Source organism: Scyliorhinus torazame, chromosome 3, assembly GCF_047496885.1.
Source record: "Scyliorhinus torazame isolate Kashiwa2021f chromosome 3, sScyTor2.1, whole genome shotgun sequence".
Taxonomy (NCBI): domain Eukaryota; kingdom Metazoa; phylum Chordata; class Chondrichthyes; order Carcharhiniformes; family Scyliorhinidae; genus Scyliorhinus; species Scyliorhinus torazame.
Window position 1 is genome coordinate 46,847,649 of NC_092709.1, and position 19,825 is coordinate 46,867,473.

Here is a 19,825-nt window from a genome sequence, read left to right on the forward strand (position 1 = left end):
TATGACCTCTAATCTGAGCTCAAATACTTTCCATCACGGAGGTGACCTGCCTACTTGTACCTCTATCACTGAAAATCGCTGCCCCTGTCGCGGTTTCTCTGTGATTAAACGCATCTATGCTTTTGCTACCTAATATTCCATTGGATTACTGGTCAGCCTCTTGCTTGCCACCTTCGATGAGTTCATTATAATTTTCCCAAGTTCCATTCATACATCACTGGAGTGCACCTGGACTAGAATCATAGAATCTACAGTGCAGAAGGAGGCCATTCAGCCCATCGAGTCTGCACCGGCTCTTGGAAAGAGCACCCTACCCAAGGTCAACACCTCCACCCTATCCCCATAACCCAGTAACCCCACCCAACACTAAGGGCAATTTTGGACACTAAGGGCAATTTATCATGGCCAATCCATCTAACCTGCACATCTTCTGGACCGTGGGAGGAAACCGGAGCACCCGGAGGAAACCCACGCACACACGGGGAGGACGTGCAGACTCCGCACAGACAGCGACCCAAGCCGGAACCGAACCCGGGACCCTGGAGCTGCGAAGCAACCGCGCTATCCACAATGCTACCGTGCCGCCCCTAAAACCCTTAAAAAAGTTCTAAAACAAAAATTATGAATACAGTATTAATCTTTTTAACTTCACAGAGAACAAAGAGAACAGCTTACAATTACTCCTTAACACTACTACTCAATTCCCCATTAAACAACAAAAGAACCATACAGCTCTGAATCCATCTTCAATGAGAATAGCTTAGATTAATACGTGCTTTATGAAACAAATTTGGGTCTGGTTAGAACCTCTTCAGACTCTGACTACCACGCTTCCACTTTACAATTCTCAGCCTGTTTAACTCACAGCTTGGCCTCACTGGTCATAACTTTAAATCAAGATGGAGGTGGCCCTCGGAAACAAGGTATCCGACCTAGGCCTTTTGTGGGACGCTCTGTTGCATTTTTCAGCCATCCATTAACTAACCCCAAGAGCTACTGGCAGCCCAGCAGTGCCACCGAGCAATAGCCACTGCTGGGATTGTGACTGGAAGCCGAGAATGTTATGGGAGCTGGCTGCCCACTCAACCAGCTATGCTTAGTTTGGGGCTGTTTGGACATTCTCCTGTGGGGGGAGGATGCCTCAAATGAAACTATTGCTGCCAGTGCGCCCCAAGGGCCATAGAATGCCTAATACGAGGGTGCAGCCGCCATGGTTCACAAAGTGGTTTCCCCACATGGTGGAGAGTCCACTCACCACTTGCAAAATCCCAGTAGTAGCCAGATGATCCTTCGCTGGTCAGCTAAAGGATTAGATTGGCCTCCGAACTTCCCCCCCCCCCCCAACGGCCATCCCCTCTGCTGGTAAAATTCCATGGCTGTGGGAAGACGACAGATACTTTGCCCTCATTTTACGCACCCTTCCCTGTCCCCAAGCCTGTCTTAAGGGCAGTCTCCCTCTGCCATACAACTGTCCAAGAACTCTGGCCCCTTGCATGCCCCTCACTTTCTTTCTTCCATCATTGGTGGCCATGCCTTCAGTTATCTGAAGCTCTAGAATTATTTTTAAACCTTTCCACCCCCTCTTCTCCTTTCAGCAGTTCTTTATAAGCAACCTCTTTGATCAAGATTTTAGTTACCTATCCAGTACCTCCTTCTTTGCCGCATGATCAAATCTCTCTGATTTTGTACCCTGGAAACACCCAGGAATATTTTCCAATGTTGTTGCTACTGCTATGATGTGCTATTGGGTATACAAAGTTGAACCACATTCATGTACTACCTTTCATGACCTCAGGACATCCCAAAGTACAACAGTCCATTTGATACAGTAATATTTCACAAAACAATAATGAAAAAATCAGTTAATTTGTTTTGGTGATGCTTATTGAGGGATGAAAATTGGTTGGCACATTGTCTTCATCCAAAAAGTCTGGTCTTGCCCAAAACATTAAGTGTCACTCAATCTTGTACATCCACCATAGGTAGATGCTTTGATTAGCATCTCATTTGAAAGATGGCACTTTCACCATTGCATCAGTCCTTTGGTATTGCAACAGAGTTGATTAAACTCAAGCAGTACTTGGATGCAAACATTGTTCCTTACATCTTAATCTTCCAATCTGTATTAGGTTCTCTGAACTCAGGTTAGCAGTATGTATCCCTGTGGTAAGAGAGAAAGCATTCTGCATCTGGCATATGGGAAATTTTAATTGTGAATTTTCAGAAGTTTGGTTTGGAGATTGTTAAATATGGCTTTCCAAATAGTCAGATATACAGCAATTAAAAATCAAAGATGATAAATCTGGGGTGGCAGGGGCTTAAAATCCCATTTAATGAGGGGGCATGGTGATACAGTGGTTAGCACTGCTGCCTCACAGCTCCAGGGTCCCGTGTTCAATTCCGGCCTCGGGTGACTGTCTGTGTGGAGTTGCCACTTTCTCCCAGTGTCTGCGTGGGTTTCCTCCGGGTGCTCCGGTTTCCTCCCAACAGTCCAAAGATGTGGTTAGGTGGATTGGCCATGCTAAATTGCCCCTTAGTGTCCAAAAAGGTTAGCTGGGGTTACTAGGTTATGGGGATATGGTGGAGGCATGGGCTTAAGTAGGGTGCTCTTTCCAAGGGCCGGTAAGGCTCGATGGGCCAAATGGCCTCCTTCTGCACTGTAAATTCTATGATTCTATGAATGGCCTGATTTATGTTAAACAGAAACCTAGACATTATATCCTCTTAATTAACTGAAATGTTCTTCAACTGTTTGTGCACCACAAAATTAGTGAGAAATGGACATAACAAAAAGTACAGGGGATTAGGCTTTTATATCAGAAGCAATTAATTCTAGTTGGGCAGTTTTTAGTCCTGTGAGCCAGTTCAGCATTCCAGAGCTGTATAGCCGAGATGAGGACGGAATTTATATTAAATTACTTCTATCAATCCTTCATTCCTGGCTCATCAAACTGTCTAAATTATAGATTTATGATTTTCACAAGGAATGGCCAGTGTCTTTTAGGCAAAACACAGATAAATATTTGAAGTTTCAGAACTAGGGAGAAAAATAAGGAAGTGGGATCAGTTTTGGGTTGCCTTAGTAAAAAGATAGAACAGACCAAATGGGCTGAATGGCTTCCTTCTCTGCGATAAATTTCTATGATAAATGTTTACATGTTTTTTTAGTTTCAGTTGTACGTTTCCGGTATGCTGCCATTTAATTTGGTGATTTGTATCATAAGGATGGTAAAGGATTTTACAACACACCCTCAGCTTACTGCTACGTAAAAACACAACCGAGACATAATATTCTCAGTATGTTGCAACAAAGTTTCACTTCACTGTAACAGATATTAATCACATGAATTGTACCCCTTAAATTTTTTATATTATTTTACATTGGCACCAAAAGCAACATAAGGGAACGTTGTGGGCAATTGCCTGTTTTCTATACTTGCTTCCATCCTTAAGTCAACAATGGAGTGAAAGAACTGAACTTAAAAATTTGAGTAAGCTGGGCGATTAAAGAACATGATCAATAGTGGCCAATGAATCATCTAGCCTATCCACAATTCAGTATAAGTGTGATTATAAAACCTTTATAAAGGTTTTAATTATTTTCTCTTTTTTCTGAACTTGGATCATCTTCCTCTCTGAATGTGTTTGAGTGCAATTAGACATCAATAACATTTAAATTCTCAACCACCAGAGACTGATTTACCCAAAGCAGATTTCACATTAGGCACCAGTAAATACACGGTTACTTACATCATATGAGCCCCTGATTAATTTGAAGATATCAACTTCAGGGTAAGGATCTCCATCGTCACTGAGAAGAGAATGAAGATGAGGAATGGGTGGCAATGTGCTGTCCTTGTTCGTCACACTGTCCAAGTATCTAAGTGGGCCAAAAGAGTTCATGCTGTGAAACCTTTAAATTTAATATAATGCGATTATGCCAATCTAAACAGGGGAGATGCATTTCTGTTTCCATGACAATTAACTATCACAGTTTATCTAATAAGGACAGTTTCCTGAAGCTAAAATTTCAATTTCTTGCAACCTTCTCTTATTTAAATACCAATTGATTTTTCTTCTGATGTTTCAGACCTTACAGTGCATGCAGTAATTCATCGTCACATCATGAAAAGCTTAACTGATAATTAGTATACATGCAAGGTTAGTCAATGCATGTCACATGAATATTAATGCAGATTGAAATTACAACAACAGAGCCTAAACAATGTACGACTTCTACCATCATTTGGAATTATTTGGTACAATTCTTTCTTTTGTCAGGTCAAATTGAGCCGCAAGAATTAAAGTGAGTTATTAGACGTGGGGATTAAAGATTATTGAAATATATCCAATTTGCTACCTAACCCACAATAAATGCTGGAATCACATTTTTGAAATGTTATTTACCTACTTTATTGCAGAATTGTTACAAAAACTGATAATAAACAAAAAAGGGCAAATAAAACTAACTCACTTTCCAAGTATAGTCATGGCCTCGCCATCATCCTTACAATTCAACAACTTGTCAATATTAGCATCCAGCACAGCAAGAGCGAGTTGAAAGATCACTTTAATTCCCTCAAAGAAGAAGCAGTCCACGACAACAACGGCACTTTCAAAAGGCATTACACTGAGGAAAAGAGTAAGGAACCAGGAGAGCGAGATGGTGGATATAACGCCCAAATATGGCATACAGTCATAAAGCTGCGGCACATAATCCCTGGTAAGCTCCTCAAATACACCTTGATCCACCAATGCTCCTACAGAAAGTAGCAATAGAACAACATTAAATGTTCAGAATAACTGGTTAGGTTCACACTACAAAGAAAAATAGATAACAGAATACATTTTACAGATTTTTGAATTGATATAACTTTATGGACTATCTCAGGAGATTACATGCTTCAGAGTGGAGAATGAATGTATACATCGCCATGTATAGGGTGTCAAACTTTATTAGACAGGCTAGATAAGCCTTTTCCTGTCCTGATACTTTTCAATGTAAGGAGAAGGATAAACAACAAAAATATATCGAAAAAATAACTATCGTCCTTCTTGAATGTCTAATTCAATTAGTGTATTTGTAAATAGTATGGACATACCAACAAGGAGCAGGAGGAGTAGGCCATTTAGCCCCTCGAGCCTGTTCAGCCATTTAAGGAAAATATACTTTAAAAAAGATGATAAAAGCCACCAAATGAAAATTATGCTCGAACAAAAATTAGAAGTTGGCAAATCTCAGCGATAATTCATTATATATTTAAAAAATATATAAATGGATCAACATTTTATGATGTGCATCTGATAAAAAGACTGCAATCAGGCAATTCTTCAACAGTATGAAGGTGAGTTTTCAACTAACAGCAACCGGTTTTCAATGTGAAATAGAAGTTTACACGTACAAAGCAAAACCATTTTTTTCAGGTAGCGCCTTCCATGTACATACTGCCTATTAGCAACTAGTGGTGAACAGCCGAACAAATGATCTTCAAAATGGACTTCTGAAGGCCACTCTAGAAAACGGCTAGAGATTTTGTAGAGGAATTTTTATGGGTTCAGGATTGCCCCTGCTGCAGCCAGGTGTCAGTGGCTGGGTAGCCCACTAAGCTCAGATTTTAGGGAGGAAAAGTTGAAGAACAAGAAACTTCAGAGAGTCGTGAACACAGCCCAGTCCATCACACAAACCTGCCTCCCATCCATCGAGTCCATCTACACCTCCCGCTGCCTGGGGAAAGCAGGCAGCATTAATCAAAGACCCCTCCCACCCAGTTTACTAATTCTTCCAGCTTCTTCCATCGGGCAGGAGATACAAAAGTCTGAGAACACGGACGAACAGACTCAAAAACCACTTCTTCCCCGCTGTTACCAGACTCCTAAACGATCCACTTATGGATTGATCTCAATAACACTACACCCCTGTATGCTCCAACCGATGCCGGTGTTATGTAGTTACAATGTGTACCTTGTATTGCCCTATTATGTATTTTATTTTATTTCCTTTTCTTTTCATGTACTTAATGATCTGCTGACCTGCAGGCAGAAAAATGCTTTTCACTGTACCTTGGTACACGTGACAATAAACAAATCCAATCCAATCCAAAACCACCTCACTTATAGCAGGTCAACTATGCAAGAACAAAACAAGTGCTTGTTGAGGTTGCTATAAAGTTGCATTCACAACTTTCCAATTCCTGCCCAGTGTTAGGGGAACATTTTCAAGGGCAATAATGTAAAAATCTCATGGCATAACCATACACTCACTGCAGATTAGATTAGGGATGCAATCTAATAGCCGTGTTGCACCCAAACGGGAGTGCAACGCAGCCGTTAGATGCCTCCTGCAATCTTCCCGACAGCAAGGCATCGCGATCAGGTTTAAAACCCATTTAGGCGTGCTGACCCAGGATCTATCGAGCTCCCAACATCTAACGGCCTCCCCAGGTAGACTCCAACTGGGCGCCATTCAGTACTAATCCACATAAACATGGGCCAAGCGGAACGGCACCCCGGGGGGCGGGGGGTCTCCCGGCCGATTAGAGGCCCATAGGTGGTCAGGAACAGGGCAGGGGTCCCCTGGCCCTCCCCCTTGAACTTGGCACCACCAGGCTGACACCTTGACATCCCAGGTGGCACTGCCAAACTGGCAGGAGCATGCAGTGCCAGGATGCCCAGGCCACAGTCTTGGCATGAGGGGGGCCCATGCCCATGAAAAGGGGAGGGGCCCAAAAAGGGGGTGGGGAGGCAATGCTCATGTTCATGGGGGGTGACACTGCCCATGGGTAGAGGTGTGGGGGACCTTCAAGCCCACTTAGAGATCAGGGCACCCTTTCAAAATAGTGGCTCACTCTCGGAGGTGCTGGTCTAGGCCAGCAGGTTCAGCTCCCCAGTGATGAAAATAATTCTGCCCAGTGAGGAACTCCTGAGGGCCCTGAAAAGTGACTAAGTGGAGCCAGATAGAGGTTGGGTACTCGCTGACAGAGCTGGGAGAAACTCAGCAAAACAATTACAAGTGACACTTGAGGCGCAATTTACCACCTTGAGCCGGAAAAGCAGCTCTCCGCGGCGCAGCGTGGCCAATAAAAGGCGTAGACCTCACTCCCGGGATCTACCCGGCTCACGGGTTCCACCGCGATCTCGCAAGAAGTTGGATTGGATTGGATTTGTTTCTTGTCACGTGTACGAGGTACAGTGAAAAGTATTTTTCTGCGAGCAACTCAACAGATCATTAAATACATGGGAAGAAAAGGGAAGAAAAGAAAATACATAATAGGGTAACACAAGGTGTACAATGTAACTACATAAGCACCGGCATCGGATGCAGCATACAGGGTTTAGTGTTAATGAGGTCAGTCCATAAGAGGGTCATTTAGGAGTCTGGTAACAGCAGGAAGAAGCTGTTTTTAAGTCTGTTCGTGCGTGTTCTCAGACTTCTGTATCTCCTGCCCGATGGAAGAAGTTGGAAGAGTAAGTAAGCCGGGTGGGAGGGGTCTTTGATTGTGCTGCCCGCTTTCCCCAGGCAGTGGCAGGTGTAGATGGAGTCAATGGATGGGAGGCAGGTTCGTGTGATGGACTGGGTGGTGTTCACGACTCTGAAGTTTCTTGCAGTCCTGGGCCGAGCAGTTGCCATACCAGGCTGTGATGCAGCCAGATAGGATGCTGTCTATGTTGCATCTGTAAAAGTTGGTAAGAGTTAATGTGGACATGCCAAATTTCCTTAGTTTCCTGAGGAAGTATAGGCGCTGTTGTGCTATCTTGGTGGTAGTGTCGACGTGGGTGGACCAGGACAGATTTTTGGAGATGTGCACCCCTAGGAATTTGAAACAGCTAACCATCCCACCTCGGCTCCGTTGATGCTGACAGGGGTGTGTACTGTACTTTGCTTCCTGAAGTCAATGACCAGCTCTTCAGTTTTGCAGGCATTGAGGGAGAGATTGTTGTTGCTGCACCACTCCACCAGGTTCTCAATCTCCCTCCTGTATTCCGACTCGTCGTTATTCGAGATCCGGCCCACAGTCGGATCGGCAGCAAACCTATAGATGGAGTTGGAACCAAATTTTGCCATGCAGTCGTGTGTACAGGGAGTAGAGTAGGGGGCTAAGTACGCAGCCTTGCGAGCCGGTATTGAGGAGGTGTTGTTGTTCATTCTTACTGATTGTGGTCTGTTGGTCAGAAAATCGAGGATCCAGTTGCAGAGTGGGGAGCCAAGTCCTAGGTTTTGGAGCTTTGATATGAGCTTGGCTGGGATTATGGTGTTAAAGGCAGAGCTGTAGTCAATAAATAGGAGTCTGATACAGGAGTCCTTGTTGTCAAGATGCTCTAGGGATGAGTGTAGGGCCAGGGAAATGGCATCTGCTGTGGACTGGTTGCGACGGTATGCGAATTGCAATGCATGAAGGTATTCTGGGAGTATGGAGGTGATGCGCTTCATGATCAACCTCTCGAAGCACTTCATTACGACGGAAGTCAGGGCCACCGGACAGTAGTGATTGAGGCACATTGCCTGGTTCTTCTTTGACACCGGTATGATGGTGGTCTTCTTGAAGCAGGTGGGGACCTCGGAGTGGAGTAGGGACAGGTTAACGATGTCCGCGAACACCTCTGCCAGCTGGTCCGCGCAGGCTCTGAGTGCACAACCAAGGATCCCGTCCGGGTTCGCCGCCTTCCGAGGGTTCACTTTCAGGAAGGTGGATCGGACTTTGGAAGCTGTGATGGTGGGTATGGATGGGTTATGGGCTGCCGGGGCACTCGACAGCGGATTGTTGGTTACCTGCTCGAACCGAGCATAGAATGCATTGCGTTCATCGGGAAGGGGTGCGCTGCTGCTGGAGATACTGCTCGGCTTCATTTTGTAGCCCGTTATGTTGTTTCGGCCTTGCCACAATCTCCGAGAGTCTGTCTGTGACTCTAGCTTGGCTTGATATTCTCTCTTGGCATCTCGGATGGCTTTGCGGAGGTTGTACCTGGATTTCTTGTATAGGTCAGGGTCGTGTGACTTGAACGCCTCAGATCTCTCCTTCAGTAGGGTGTCAATCTCGCGATTGAGCCATGGTTTCTGGTTGGGGAACATACGTACTGCTTTCTTTGGCACGCAGTCGTCCACACATTTACTGATGAAGTCTGTGACGGTGGTGACATACGCATTTAAGTTGGTCGCTGAGTTCTTAAATATGGATCAGTCCACTGTCTCTAAGCAGTCACGCAAGAGCTCTTCTGTTTCCTCGGACCAGCACTGCATAACCTTCTTAGCTGGATTCTCCCGCTTGAGTTTCTGCTTGTATGCCGGGAGAAGGAGCACCGTCTCAGGTCTGATTTCTCAAAATGTGGTCGGGGAATGGAACGGTAGGCGCCCTTGAATTTTAAGTAGCAGGGGTCAAGAGTGTTGTCGCCCCAGGTGGTACAGGAGATGTGCTGGTGGAATTTTGGCAGTACACTCTTGAGGTTGGCCTTGTTGAAGTCTCCGGCCACGATGAACAAGGCCTCCGGGTGTTCTGTTTTGTAGTTGTTTATAACTGTGTACAGTTCGTCCAGGGCCTTCCTCACTTCTGCCTGGGGTGGGCTGTAGATCGCTGTGATAATGGCTGAAGTGAACTCACGAGGAAGATAGTATGGCCTGCACTTCACAGTCAGGTATTCCACGTCCGGGGAGCAGTAGGTCGCCAGGGTCACCACATCCAAGCACCAGGAGTTGATGAGGAGGCAAACCCCTCCACCCTTTGCTTTGCCTGATGACGCTGTCCGATCCGCCCGGTGAATTGAGAATCCTTCAGGTTGTATGGCACAGTCCGGTGAGGAGGGGGTGAGCCATGTCTCTGTGAAACAGAGCACACAGCAGTCTCTTACTTCCCTCTGAGAGGTAAATCTGGCGTTAAGTTCATCCAGCTTGTTTTTGATCACTTGGACGTTTGCCAGGGGTATGCTGGGGAGAAGGGTCTTGAAACCGCGCTGCTTCAGTCTAACCTGTAGACCACCGCGTTTCCCTCGCTTCCTCGGTCGGCAGCTGCGGCTGGATGATCCTGGGATCCAATGGGAGAAGTCTGACCTTGTGGAAGGTAGATGGTTGCGTCTGGTGGAGTCCAGGGTGCAAATCCTGCCCATTGTGGGTGGAATCATGTTTTGGCAAATCTGCATATTAGAGCGAGACAGTAAGTGTCACTCTAATGTGAAGATTCCGGAGGTACTTGAGACTTTGGGATTCATCCCCTTCACCTCGGAGACCTCAGCGAGCGCCGTTCAGCACTGGTCCCCGCAAATGGGGACCAGGCGGAAAGGCACCTGTGGGGCTGGAGGCTCCCAGCTGCATGCCCTTTGGGCAGGGTGGCCTGGCACGGCAGATGCCACCTGGGCACCCTGGGTGACAGCCGGGCACTGCCAAGGTGTCCAGGTGGCATTGTCATGTGGCATGGGCACTGCCAGGGTTCCAGATTGGCACTGCCAAGCTGACATTTGTGCACATGCGTGATCGGACTAGGGGTGTCCTGCATGGGTGTTTGGGGGGGGGGGGGGGGGGTTCGGGGGTCGCTTTGGGGGCCTCAGATATCGGAATGGCATTTGAACATTTTATTTGGAAAGTAATGCTCATTTTAAACCTAATAAAAAAGGTGTCAAATACTGCCAGAGTCTCAATCAAAAATACTTGAATCCTTTTATCACCCCCTAATCTTATCCAAATAAACAGGTATTGAAAATCACAAAAAAAAACTTCAGCCTCAAATGATTATTATAGCCTCAAATGATTACCAAAACTAACCATCCCCAACTTTGCAACTGGGTAAATATTGTCTAAAGGTCTCAGTCCATTAGCCAGTCTTGGAGCTCAGCTAAAAATTCATAAGGAGGCCATTTGGCAACCGTATGAAACAGCAGGTTAAATAGATGGCCAGACATCTGTCTTACCAGATGAACTCATTATGAATGGTTAGCTGAACTCCAAAAATGGTGAATGGGCATAGCAGTTTAGGTATTCTTACACTGTTCCAAACGGGGCATACTAATTTTGTTTGTTTCACAGCTTTATGAGATGGCAATCTATTATTTTTTCTTTGATATGGGGTGGAACATTGTGCCTCCATTGTGACATGTTTGTTGGTGGGTGGAATTAATCAGGCAGAAGGGTGGCAGGTTGGAACCACACTGATAGCAGTCCTACTACCAATTGAAGTTGTTATTCATCCAGCAGCAGGCAGTGGGATTTTGCCATGCTGGGAGCAGAACAAGGAAATCTGTCGTGTCATGGTGCGGTCCCTCATTGACACACAAGTGACTGAACGAGGGACCTGGCATATCAGGGAAGTGGAGGGCAGCAAGGAGAGCCATCACCCACCCTTGCTGCTCACCCTCTCCCCGCAACACCCATGCTGTCACTCAAATGTGCCTATTCCTCCTCGATCAGAGACCTCCGGTGGGTGACCCAGTTTGAAACTTCTCTGCAGGAGTTCCTCAGGGTAGTGTCTTAGGTCCAACAGCTGCTTCACCAATTATTGTACCATTATGACTGCTCAGACATTGCAGCCGCCTGCATCCATAGAGCTGATATGTGGCAAGTAACATTCACAAAACAAATATATTTTTCTCATTTTTACAACATTATAATGCAACAATGCCAGTCATAAGTGATGCAAATACTTTGGATTCTCGCTCTATGCTGGGTGTTGATAAACATTGCTTAAAAAGAGCCACCTGAACAATTTGACAGAGAAAAAAAATGGGCTCCTTGATTTATAAATCAGTTCTAAATTAACAAAATTTAACACAAATAATTGCATTTTCTGCCATCAAGATTCAAGTTTAGCAGTTTCAATAACCAAGCAACACTTACCAACTACTCTAGTGTTATAGTAGTCCGGCAGCATCCGCTCACAGAGTGCAACTAGCAACCAGAAAGCTTCCTCCTCTTTTGCATATAATAACAGTACTGAAGTGACAATGTTCATTGCCTATATTTTAGATAAAGACATTATTTAGCAAGAAGTTGTACAATTATTGTGTGTCAAAATCCAATTAAGATACTTTTTATATTAGTTGTGAAACAATTAAAAAGTTATTCAACATCAGTGTTTGCCTATATTAAAGGATGTTAAATAATTTTCCTACTATGCCTTATTGAAGTTTTCATAATTCAGTGCCTTAATCAAATGTCCTCTTAAAAGTTCTTAATTGTGAGAAAAGAGTCCCAGTGTCTCACCTTTCCTAAAAACGTAATCCTCCCATCCCTAGTATTATTTAGTAAATCCCTTCAACACTGACCTGGATTCTCCGCCGCCCACAGTGGGGTCCCCGTGAACGGTGTACCGGCCTCCACCCAGATGACCAGTCACATATGAGTTGTTAATACTTTACAGACTGTCACCCCTCCCACTGGCCACATGTCCATTCTCCTGCAGGATCTCCATCAGACAGGGCCAGCCCATTCCCTCCCCCCCTCCCCCTCCCCCTCTCACCCTCACCCGTCCGTCCGTCCATCTAAGGGGCCACCGATCCCCTGAGATCGCATTAGATCTTGCGAGGCGTGGGGCGCCAGGTAGATCCCAGAAGACGGATCTCCCGGCCGCATTGCCGTTAGGGTAGTTGGTAGATCACGCCCAGAAATTCCAGATTCCCACTATATTTTTTCTGATGAACTTCCTGACATCACTCCTGAACACTCAAAGATGATTGATGAGGGTAGGCCAGTGGATTTAGTCTACATGGACTTCAGCAAGGCCTTTGACAAGGTCCCTCATGGCAGACTGGTACAGAAGGTGAAGTTGCACGGCATCAGAGGTGAGCTGGCAAAATGGATACAGGACTGGCTCGGTCATAGAAGACAGAGGGTAACAGCTGAAGGGTGCGTTTCTGAATGGAGGGCTGTGACTACTGCGTTCCTCAGGGATCAGTGTTGGGACCTTTGCGGTTTGTGATATATAGTAAATGGCAGAACCCTTAAGAGTACTGATGGGCAAAGGGATCGGGTATACAGGTACACATGTCACTGAAAGTGGCAACACAGGTGGAGAAGGTAGTCAAGAAGGCATACGGCATGCGTGCCTTCACGGGCTGGGGCATTGCTTTTAAAAATTGGCAAGTCATGTTGCAATTTTATAGAACCTTAGTTAGACCACACTTGGAATATAGTGTTCAATTCTGGTCGCCACATTACCAGAAAGATGTGGAGGCTTTAGCGAGGGTACAGAAAAGGTTTACCAGGATGTTGCCGAATATAGAGGTCATTAGCTAGGAGGAGAGGTTGGAGAAACTTGGTTTGTTCTCACCGGAACGACAGAGGTTGAGGGGCGACCTGTTAGAACTCTACATTAAAAAAATTTTTTTTTAGAGTAGCCAATTATTTATTTTTTTCCAATTAAGGGGCAATTTAGCTTGGCCAATCCACCTAACCTGCACATCTTTTGGGTTGTGGGGGTGAAACCCACACAGACATGGGGAGAATGTGCAAACTCCACACGGATAATGACCCAGGGCTGGGATTCGAACCCGGGTCCTCAGTGCTGCAGTCCCAGTGCTAACCACTGTGCCACATGCCACCCTAGAACCCTACAACTATTGAGGGAATATTTATTTTGTTCCAATTCAAAATTTTTGCTAATCTTTTTATATCTCACAACAAACGTATTTAAACACCAGGAGCGCAATCTTCTGGCCACGCTGCGCCGGAAAGGCATCTCGCTGCGGCGCACCGTGGCCAGTGAAAGCCGGGGGACACCACTCCCGGGATCCACCCGGCTCGCAACGCCTCGCAAGATTCAACGCAATCCCGTGAGACGGTGCAAGGAGAATCCCGCCCACAATGGCCTGGATCACATTTTGGCAAATCTGTATATTAGAGCAAGGCAGTAAGCCTTACTCTAATGTGCAGATTTCCAAGGTACCGGAGGCTTTGGAATTCAATATCTTTGCCTCGGGCAAGCACGTTTAGCACTGGTCCCCACAAACAGGGACCAGTTGGAATGGCACTCGTGGGGGTCTCCAAAGGGATCGGAGGCCCCCAGCTGCATGCATTTGGGCAGGGTCAGCCTGCCAGTGCCACCTGGGTCCTGGCACTGCCAAAGTGCCCAAGTGGCACTGCTGGCTGGTGGGGCACTGCGAAGGTGCCAAGATGGCATTTTTTGTGCACTCGCGATTGGGCCGGGATTGTCCGAGGGGGGGTGGGGGTATCCTCCCAGGTTGCGTTCGATTTGGGGGAGGTCGTTTTTTTTTTTTTGTGGGCCTTGGAGATTGGGACACCATTAAAAATGGCGTCCCGATTTCTTGCTACAACGGGGATTTCCACCGAGCGGAGCACCCTGTTGTAAACAATGGGGCTATGTGCGGCCTCGGCCGCGCGTTTCCCGTTTAGGTCCCTTATTCAAGAGTAGTGTTGAATAGCCACGTCACACGGGATCAGAGGTGAGGTAGTAAGATAGATACAGAACTGGCTCGGTCACAAAAGGCAAAGGGTAGCAGTAGAAGGGTGTTTTTCTGAATGAAAGGTTGTGACTAGTGGTGTTCCACAGGGATCTGTGCTGGGGTCTCTGTTGTTTCTTTTATACATAAACGATTTGGAGGAAAATGTAGCTGGTCTGATTCGTAAGTTTGCGGATGACACCAAGGTTGGTGGAGTGGCAGAGAGTGTTGAGGATTGTCAGAGGATACAGCAGGACATGGATAGGTTGGAGACTTGGGCAGAGAAATGGCAAACGGAGTTTAATCCAGACAAATATGAGGTAATGCGTTTTGGTAGGTCTAACATAAGAGGGGAAATATACCGTAAATGGCAAAGCTCTTAGGAATATAGAAAGTCAGAGAGATCTGGACATGCAGGTCCACAGATCTATGAAAGTGGCAACACAAGTAGACAAGGTAGTCAAGAAAGCATATGGAATGCTTGCCTTCATTGGATGGGGCATCGAGTATAAAAACTGGCAAGTCATGCTACAGTTGTATAGAACCTTGGTAAGGCCCCAATTGGAATATTGCACATAATTCTCGTCGTCACGCTACCTAAAGCATGTGGAGGCTTTGGCGAGGGTGCAGAGATTTACCAGGATGTTGCCTGGTCTGGATGGTGTTAGCTGTATGGAGAGGCTGAATAGACTCAGACTGTTTTCATTAATACACGGCAGCACGGTAGCCTTGTGGATAGCACAAATGCTTCACAGCTCCAGGGTCCCAGGTTCGATTCCGGCTTGGGTCACGGTCTGTGCGGAGTCTGCACGTCCTCCCCGTGTGTGCGTGGGTTTCTTCCGGGTGCTCCGGTTTCCTCCCACAGTCCAAAGATGTGCAGGTTAGGTGGATTGGCCATGATAAATTGCCCTTAGTGTTGGGTGGGGTCACTGGGTTATGGGGATAGGGTGGGGGTGTTGACTTTGGGTGGGGTGCTCCTTCCAAGAGCCGGTGCAGACTCCTTCTGCACTGTAAATTCTATGATAATCTATGACAACGGAGGTTGAGGGGTGACCTGATAGAGGTCTGCAAGATTATGAGGGTCATGGATAGAGTGGATGGGCAGGCACTCTTTCCCAGGGTGGAGGGGTCAGTCACCAGGGGGCATAGGTTTAAGGTCCGTGGGACAAAATTTAGAGGAGATGTGCGAGGCAGGTTTTTTTACGCAGAGGGTGGTGAGTGCCTGGAACGTGTTGCCAGGGGAGGTTGTGGAAGCAGATACATTAACGGCGTTTAAAAGGAATCTTGATGGGTATAGAGGGATACAGCACAAGAAAGTTCTGAGGGTTTGGCCAAGATTGGCATCATGACCGGTACAGGCTTCGAGGGCCGAAGGGCTTGTTTCTGTGCTGTATTGTTCTTTGTTCTTTTGTTGTTCTCGGCACTGCGAGTGCTGGGAAACACGCGGCTAAACCCGCTTGCTAGGGAATTTTGTTTCCTTTTGGGAAGATCGCGCCCCAGGATTCTAATTAGATTTAACACACCGTTGACTTTTTGAATTGTTTTGCAAGTTCAAGCGCATCACGACTGCACTGCAATACTATTTACCTGGCAATATCCTATGTTAGGATTTCGGAAAGCATAGGCAGTGAGTACCCTGCGCAGAGCACCAATTCCCATCTCATTCTGAAATGCTGGATGCTCAGGAAGTGAGCGGTGTAAATCCCGCTCTATTTCTTCTGTGGCAAGGTTATACTTTCCAATGGATTTTTCCACCAAATCAGAATAATATCCAGGATGGGTGGCCATCTCGTTAATGGCACCTGAAGGCAAAAAAGTGATTTTAAATTTCAAAAAATGAGCAGCATTCTTTATTTCATCTCATGATATTTCCAACCTCAATGCTAGGCTCTAATGTCTTCCTCTTAATCTGGCCATTAAACAGTAAGAATGGAGGAGGAAAATTGAAAAAGGAAAGACAAGAGAACTCAAGACTCTGCACATTTTCTATTTGAGATACAATGCACAAATGCTGTCAATTCTTTGTTAAATATGGTCAATTTAAAGTCAATTTTTTTGTTGGTCCATAAGCAAAACCAACCTCTCCTTAATTAAGGAGATTACTCCCCTTTGAAGTGAAATGGGTAACTTCTACCAAAGAAATTCTCCACAATAACCTATTCCACCAAGGTGGTGCTGTCTGTCTCCCTTGGAACTGGCATGCTGTGCTCTTACAATGGGCTATATATAGCATCTCATCCACTGAGACTTACCAGATTTGAATGAGGCTACAATATGATCGAATTCAGTTCATTGAGTCAAACTCATTATTTTAAATATAAATTCCAATCAATATAAAATCCATACAGTTGCTTTAGAATTAGATTTTAAATTCTGCCTTGCTTATGTAAACAATGAAATGCTCATAAAAATTGTATAACAGGTTGAAAATCCCTTATCCGAAATGATTGGGGTCAACTGTGTATCGGATCTGAATTTTCGTGTGTTGGGAACTGCGCACATGCGACGCACTCGGGAAAAAAAGTGCGGATTTGGCAATTTTTCAGTTTACGGAATTTCAGTTAAGGGATGCTCAGGATATCAAATTGTTGGAATAAAAATATAAAAAGACTGCAACAAAATAAGCACTAAATAATGCAGACTTTTCTATTTAATGAAAATCTATTTTAATAAGTAAGCTTTAAGGTATTTTCAGAAAAAAAAAACCACACACCTGAAAACAGTAGCCAAAGCTCCCCCCTCATGCTTTCAGGAATGCCTTTCAATACAAGTTCCTGGGTCTTCGCTGTGCGATACATGCAGACTCCACGGCCATATTCAGCAAAGTGGATTTGCCAGGACTGTTCCTTCATTAGTTCCTTTGCCTAATTGTCAAATACAATGTAATAAATCAATAATATACCAAATTCTGGATTCTATGATTTAAAATTGCATATATTCACTTTCTGAAGTTTGGTTTTTCATTTACGAATTACATCAATATCAAAAAGACATAACTAACACTCCAATATCATAGCTGCATTTTAAAGTAATTGAAATAAATAAAAGAGCGAGAGGGTAGCCAGGGAGAGGGTTGGCCCACTCGAGGACAGGGGAGGGAGTCAATGTGCGGAGCCAGAGAAAATGGGTGGGGTATTAAATGAGCACTTTGCATCAGTATTCACCAAAGAGAAGGACTTGGTGAATGATGAGTCTGAGGAAGGGAGTGTAGGTAATTTGGGTCGACATCAAAAAGGAGGTGTAGGGGGTCTTGAAAAACATTAAGGTAGACAAGTACCCCAGGCCTGATGGGGTATACCCCAGAATACGGAGAGAGGCAAGGGAGGAAATTGCTGGAGCCTTGAGAGTAATCTTTGTATCCTAACTGGCTACAGGGGGGGGGTCCCAGAGTCGACAAGATTATGAGGGGCATGGACAGAGTGGATAGTCAGAAGCTTTTTCACAGGGTGGAAGAGCTCATTACTAGGGGGCATATGTTTAAGGTGCGAGAAGCCAGGTTTAAAGGAGATGTACGAGGCAAGTTTTTCACACGGAGGGAGGTGGGAGCCTGGAACTCGCTGCCGGGGGAAGTAGTGGAAAGAGCTACGATAGTGACCTTTAAGGGTATCTTGACAAATACACAAATAGGATGGGAATAGAGGACTATGGCCCACGGCGGGATAGGCGGGTTTAGTTCTGACGGGCAGCATGGTGGGTGCAGGCTTGGAGGGCTGAGGGCTTGGTGCTGTGCTGCAATTTTCTTAGTTCTTTGAAAGTAATATTTATTGCAGTAATGCATAAATTAGTTGTACAACCCTTGTATATCCCTCTCCCAGCATTTTTCTTTAAAGGCACCTTGCTGTGACTAACCAAGCACATGGTTCACAAGCTAAAAGTAATATCAGGGATAACTGTGCAGTCCGATTTCGAAGTTGAAATTTCAATCTTGTAGAAGACGGCACAGTATAGTGCTGTTCCAGATGCCAGACTGTACCACAATGAGCTCGGAGTTAGATGCACTGTCATGATAGAGACACAGAAAAAGTGGAGGCATGCCTCTTGCAGCTACGTTTGAGGAGTGGGGGGGGGGGGGGGGCGTTGGTGCTTTAGTTGGGGATTGTGTAGATGTTTGAAATGAAATGTGGGGGAAAAGTTATGTTTCTTCTCTAGAGTTAGCTGCGTGTTTTTCAACCAAGTTTTCGCTTGTGTCCAATTACTTGTGTACAATGCTCTATTACTTCATTCATTATTGTGCAGCAGATAGAGCATATCCAAAAAAGATTTTGGTGAGTTCTACTGGTGAAGTATGCATCAAAACAACAACGATACAAATCATAATTATTGATTATATTTTTATGAAGGGCAAATTGTGTTCGACGAATTTGCTGGAGTTCTTCAAAGATTTAACAGGCTTACTGGATAATAGGGATCCTGTAGATGTAGCAGATCTGGTCTTACAGAAGGATTTGATGAGGGGTCACACAAAAAGTTAATACACAAGGTAAGATCACATGGAGTTAGGGGCAATTTATTAGCTTGGCTGGAGAACTGGCTAACCGACAGAAAAGAGTGCTGAGATAAATGGGTCTTTTTCTGGTTGGCAAGATGTAACTGCCACAGGGTTCGTGCTCAGGGCCCCAACTATTTACAATCTATGTTAATGATCTGGATGCAGGGATATATGAAAATGAAATGAAAATCGCTTATTGTCACAAGTAGGCTTCAAATGAAGTTACTGTGAAAAGCCCCTAGTCGCCACATTCTGGCGCCTGTTCGGGGAGGCTGGTACGGGAATTGAACCGTGCTGCTGGCCTGCCTTGGTCTGCTTTCCAAAGCCAGCGATTTAGCGCTGTGCTAAACAGATGACACTAAAATAGGTGGATATAAGTTGCAATGAGGAAATAAGAAATTTACAAATGTATATGGATAGGTTAAATGTGGGCCAAAATTTGGTAGATGGAGCTTAACATGGATAAATGTGAGGTTATCCATTTTAGTTGGAAAAATAGAAAGGCGACTTATTATCAAAATGGAGAGAAACTTCAGAGTGCGTCACTGCAGAGGGATGTGGATGTTCTCATGCAATAATCACAGAAAACTAGTATGCAGGTACTTGGAGTACTAAGTACAGTTTTGGTCCCCTAATTTGATGAGGGATATAGCTGCATTGGAGGCAATTCCGAGGAGGTTCACTAGATTGCAGCACGGTAGCATTGTGGATTAGGGGCAGCACGGTAGCATTGTGGATAGCACAATTGCTTCACAGCTCCAGGGTCACAGGTTCGATTCCGGCTTGGGTCACTGTCTGTGCGCAGTCTGCACATCCTCCCCGTGTGTGCGTGGGTTTCCTCCGGGTGCTCCGGTTTCCTCCCACAGTCCAAAGATGTGCAGGTTAGGTGGATTGGCCATGATAAATTGCCCTTGGTGTCCTAAATTGCCCTTAGTGTTGGGTGGGGTTACTGGGTTATGG

General features: G+C 45.4%; 1 protein-coding gene across 2 annotated transcripts in view; it reads right to left on the reverse strand.

The window, feature by feature from the left end:
• The window catches only part of tbc1d9 (TBC1 domain family, member 9 (with GRAM domain)), a 106,967-nt gene that overhangs the window by 22,368 nt on the left and 64,774 nt on the right, over positions 1-19,825 (reverse strand). For both annotated transcript variants that reach the window (XM_072495624.1, XM_072495625.1), the window contains exons 9-13: positions 17,090-17,240; positions 15,964-16,178; positions 11,816-11,933; positions 4,475-4,760; positions 3,751-3,880 (exon numbers count right to left, since the gene is read on the reverse strand). In XM_072495624.1, coding sequence (XP_072351725.1) covers positions 3,751-3,880; positions 4,475-4,760; positions 11,816-11,933; positions 15,964-16,178; positions 17,090-17,240 — 900 coding nt within the window. The remainder of the gene's footprint in view (positions 1-3,750; positions 3,881-4,474; positions 4,761-11,815; positions 11,934-15,963; positions 16,179-17,089; positions 17,241-19,825) is intronic.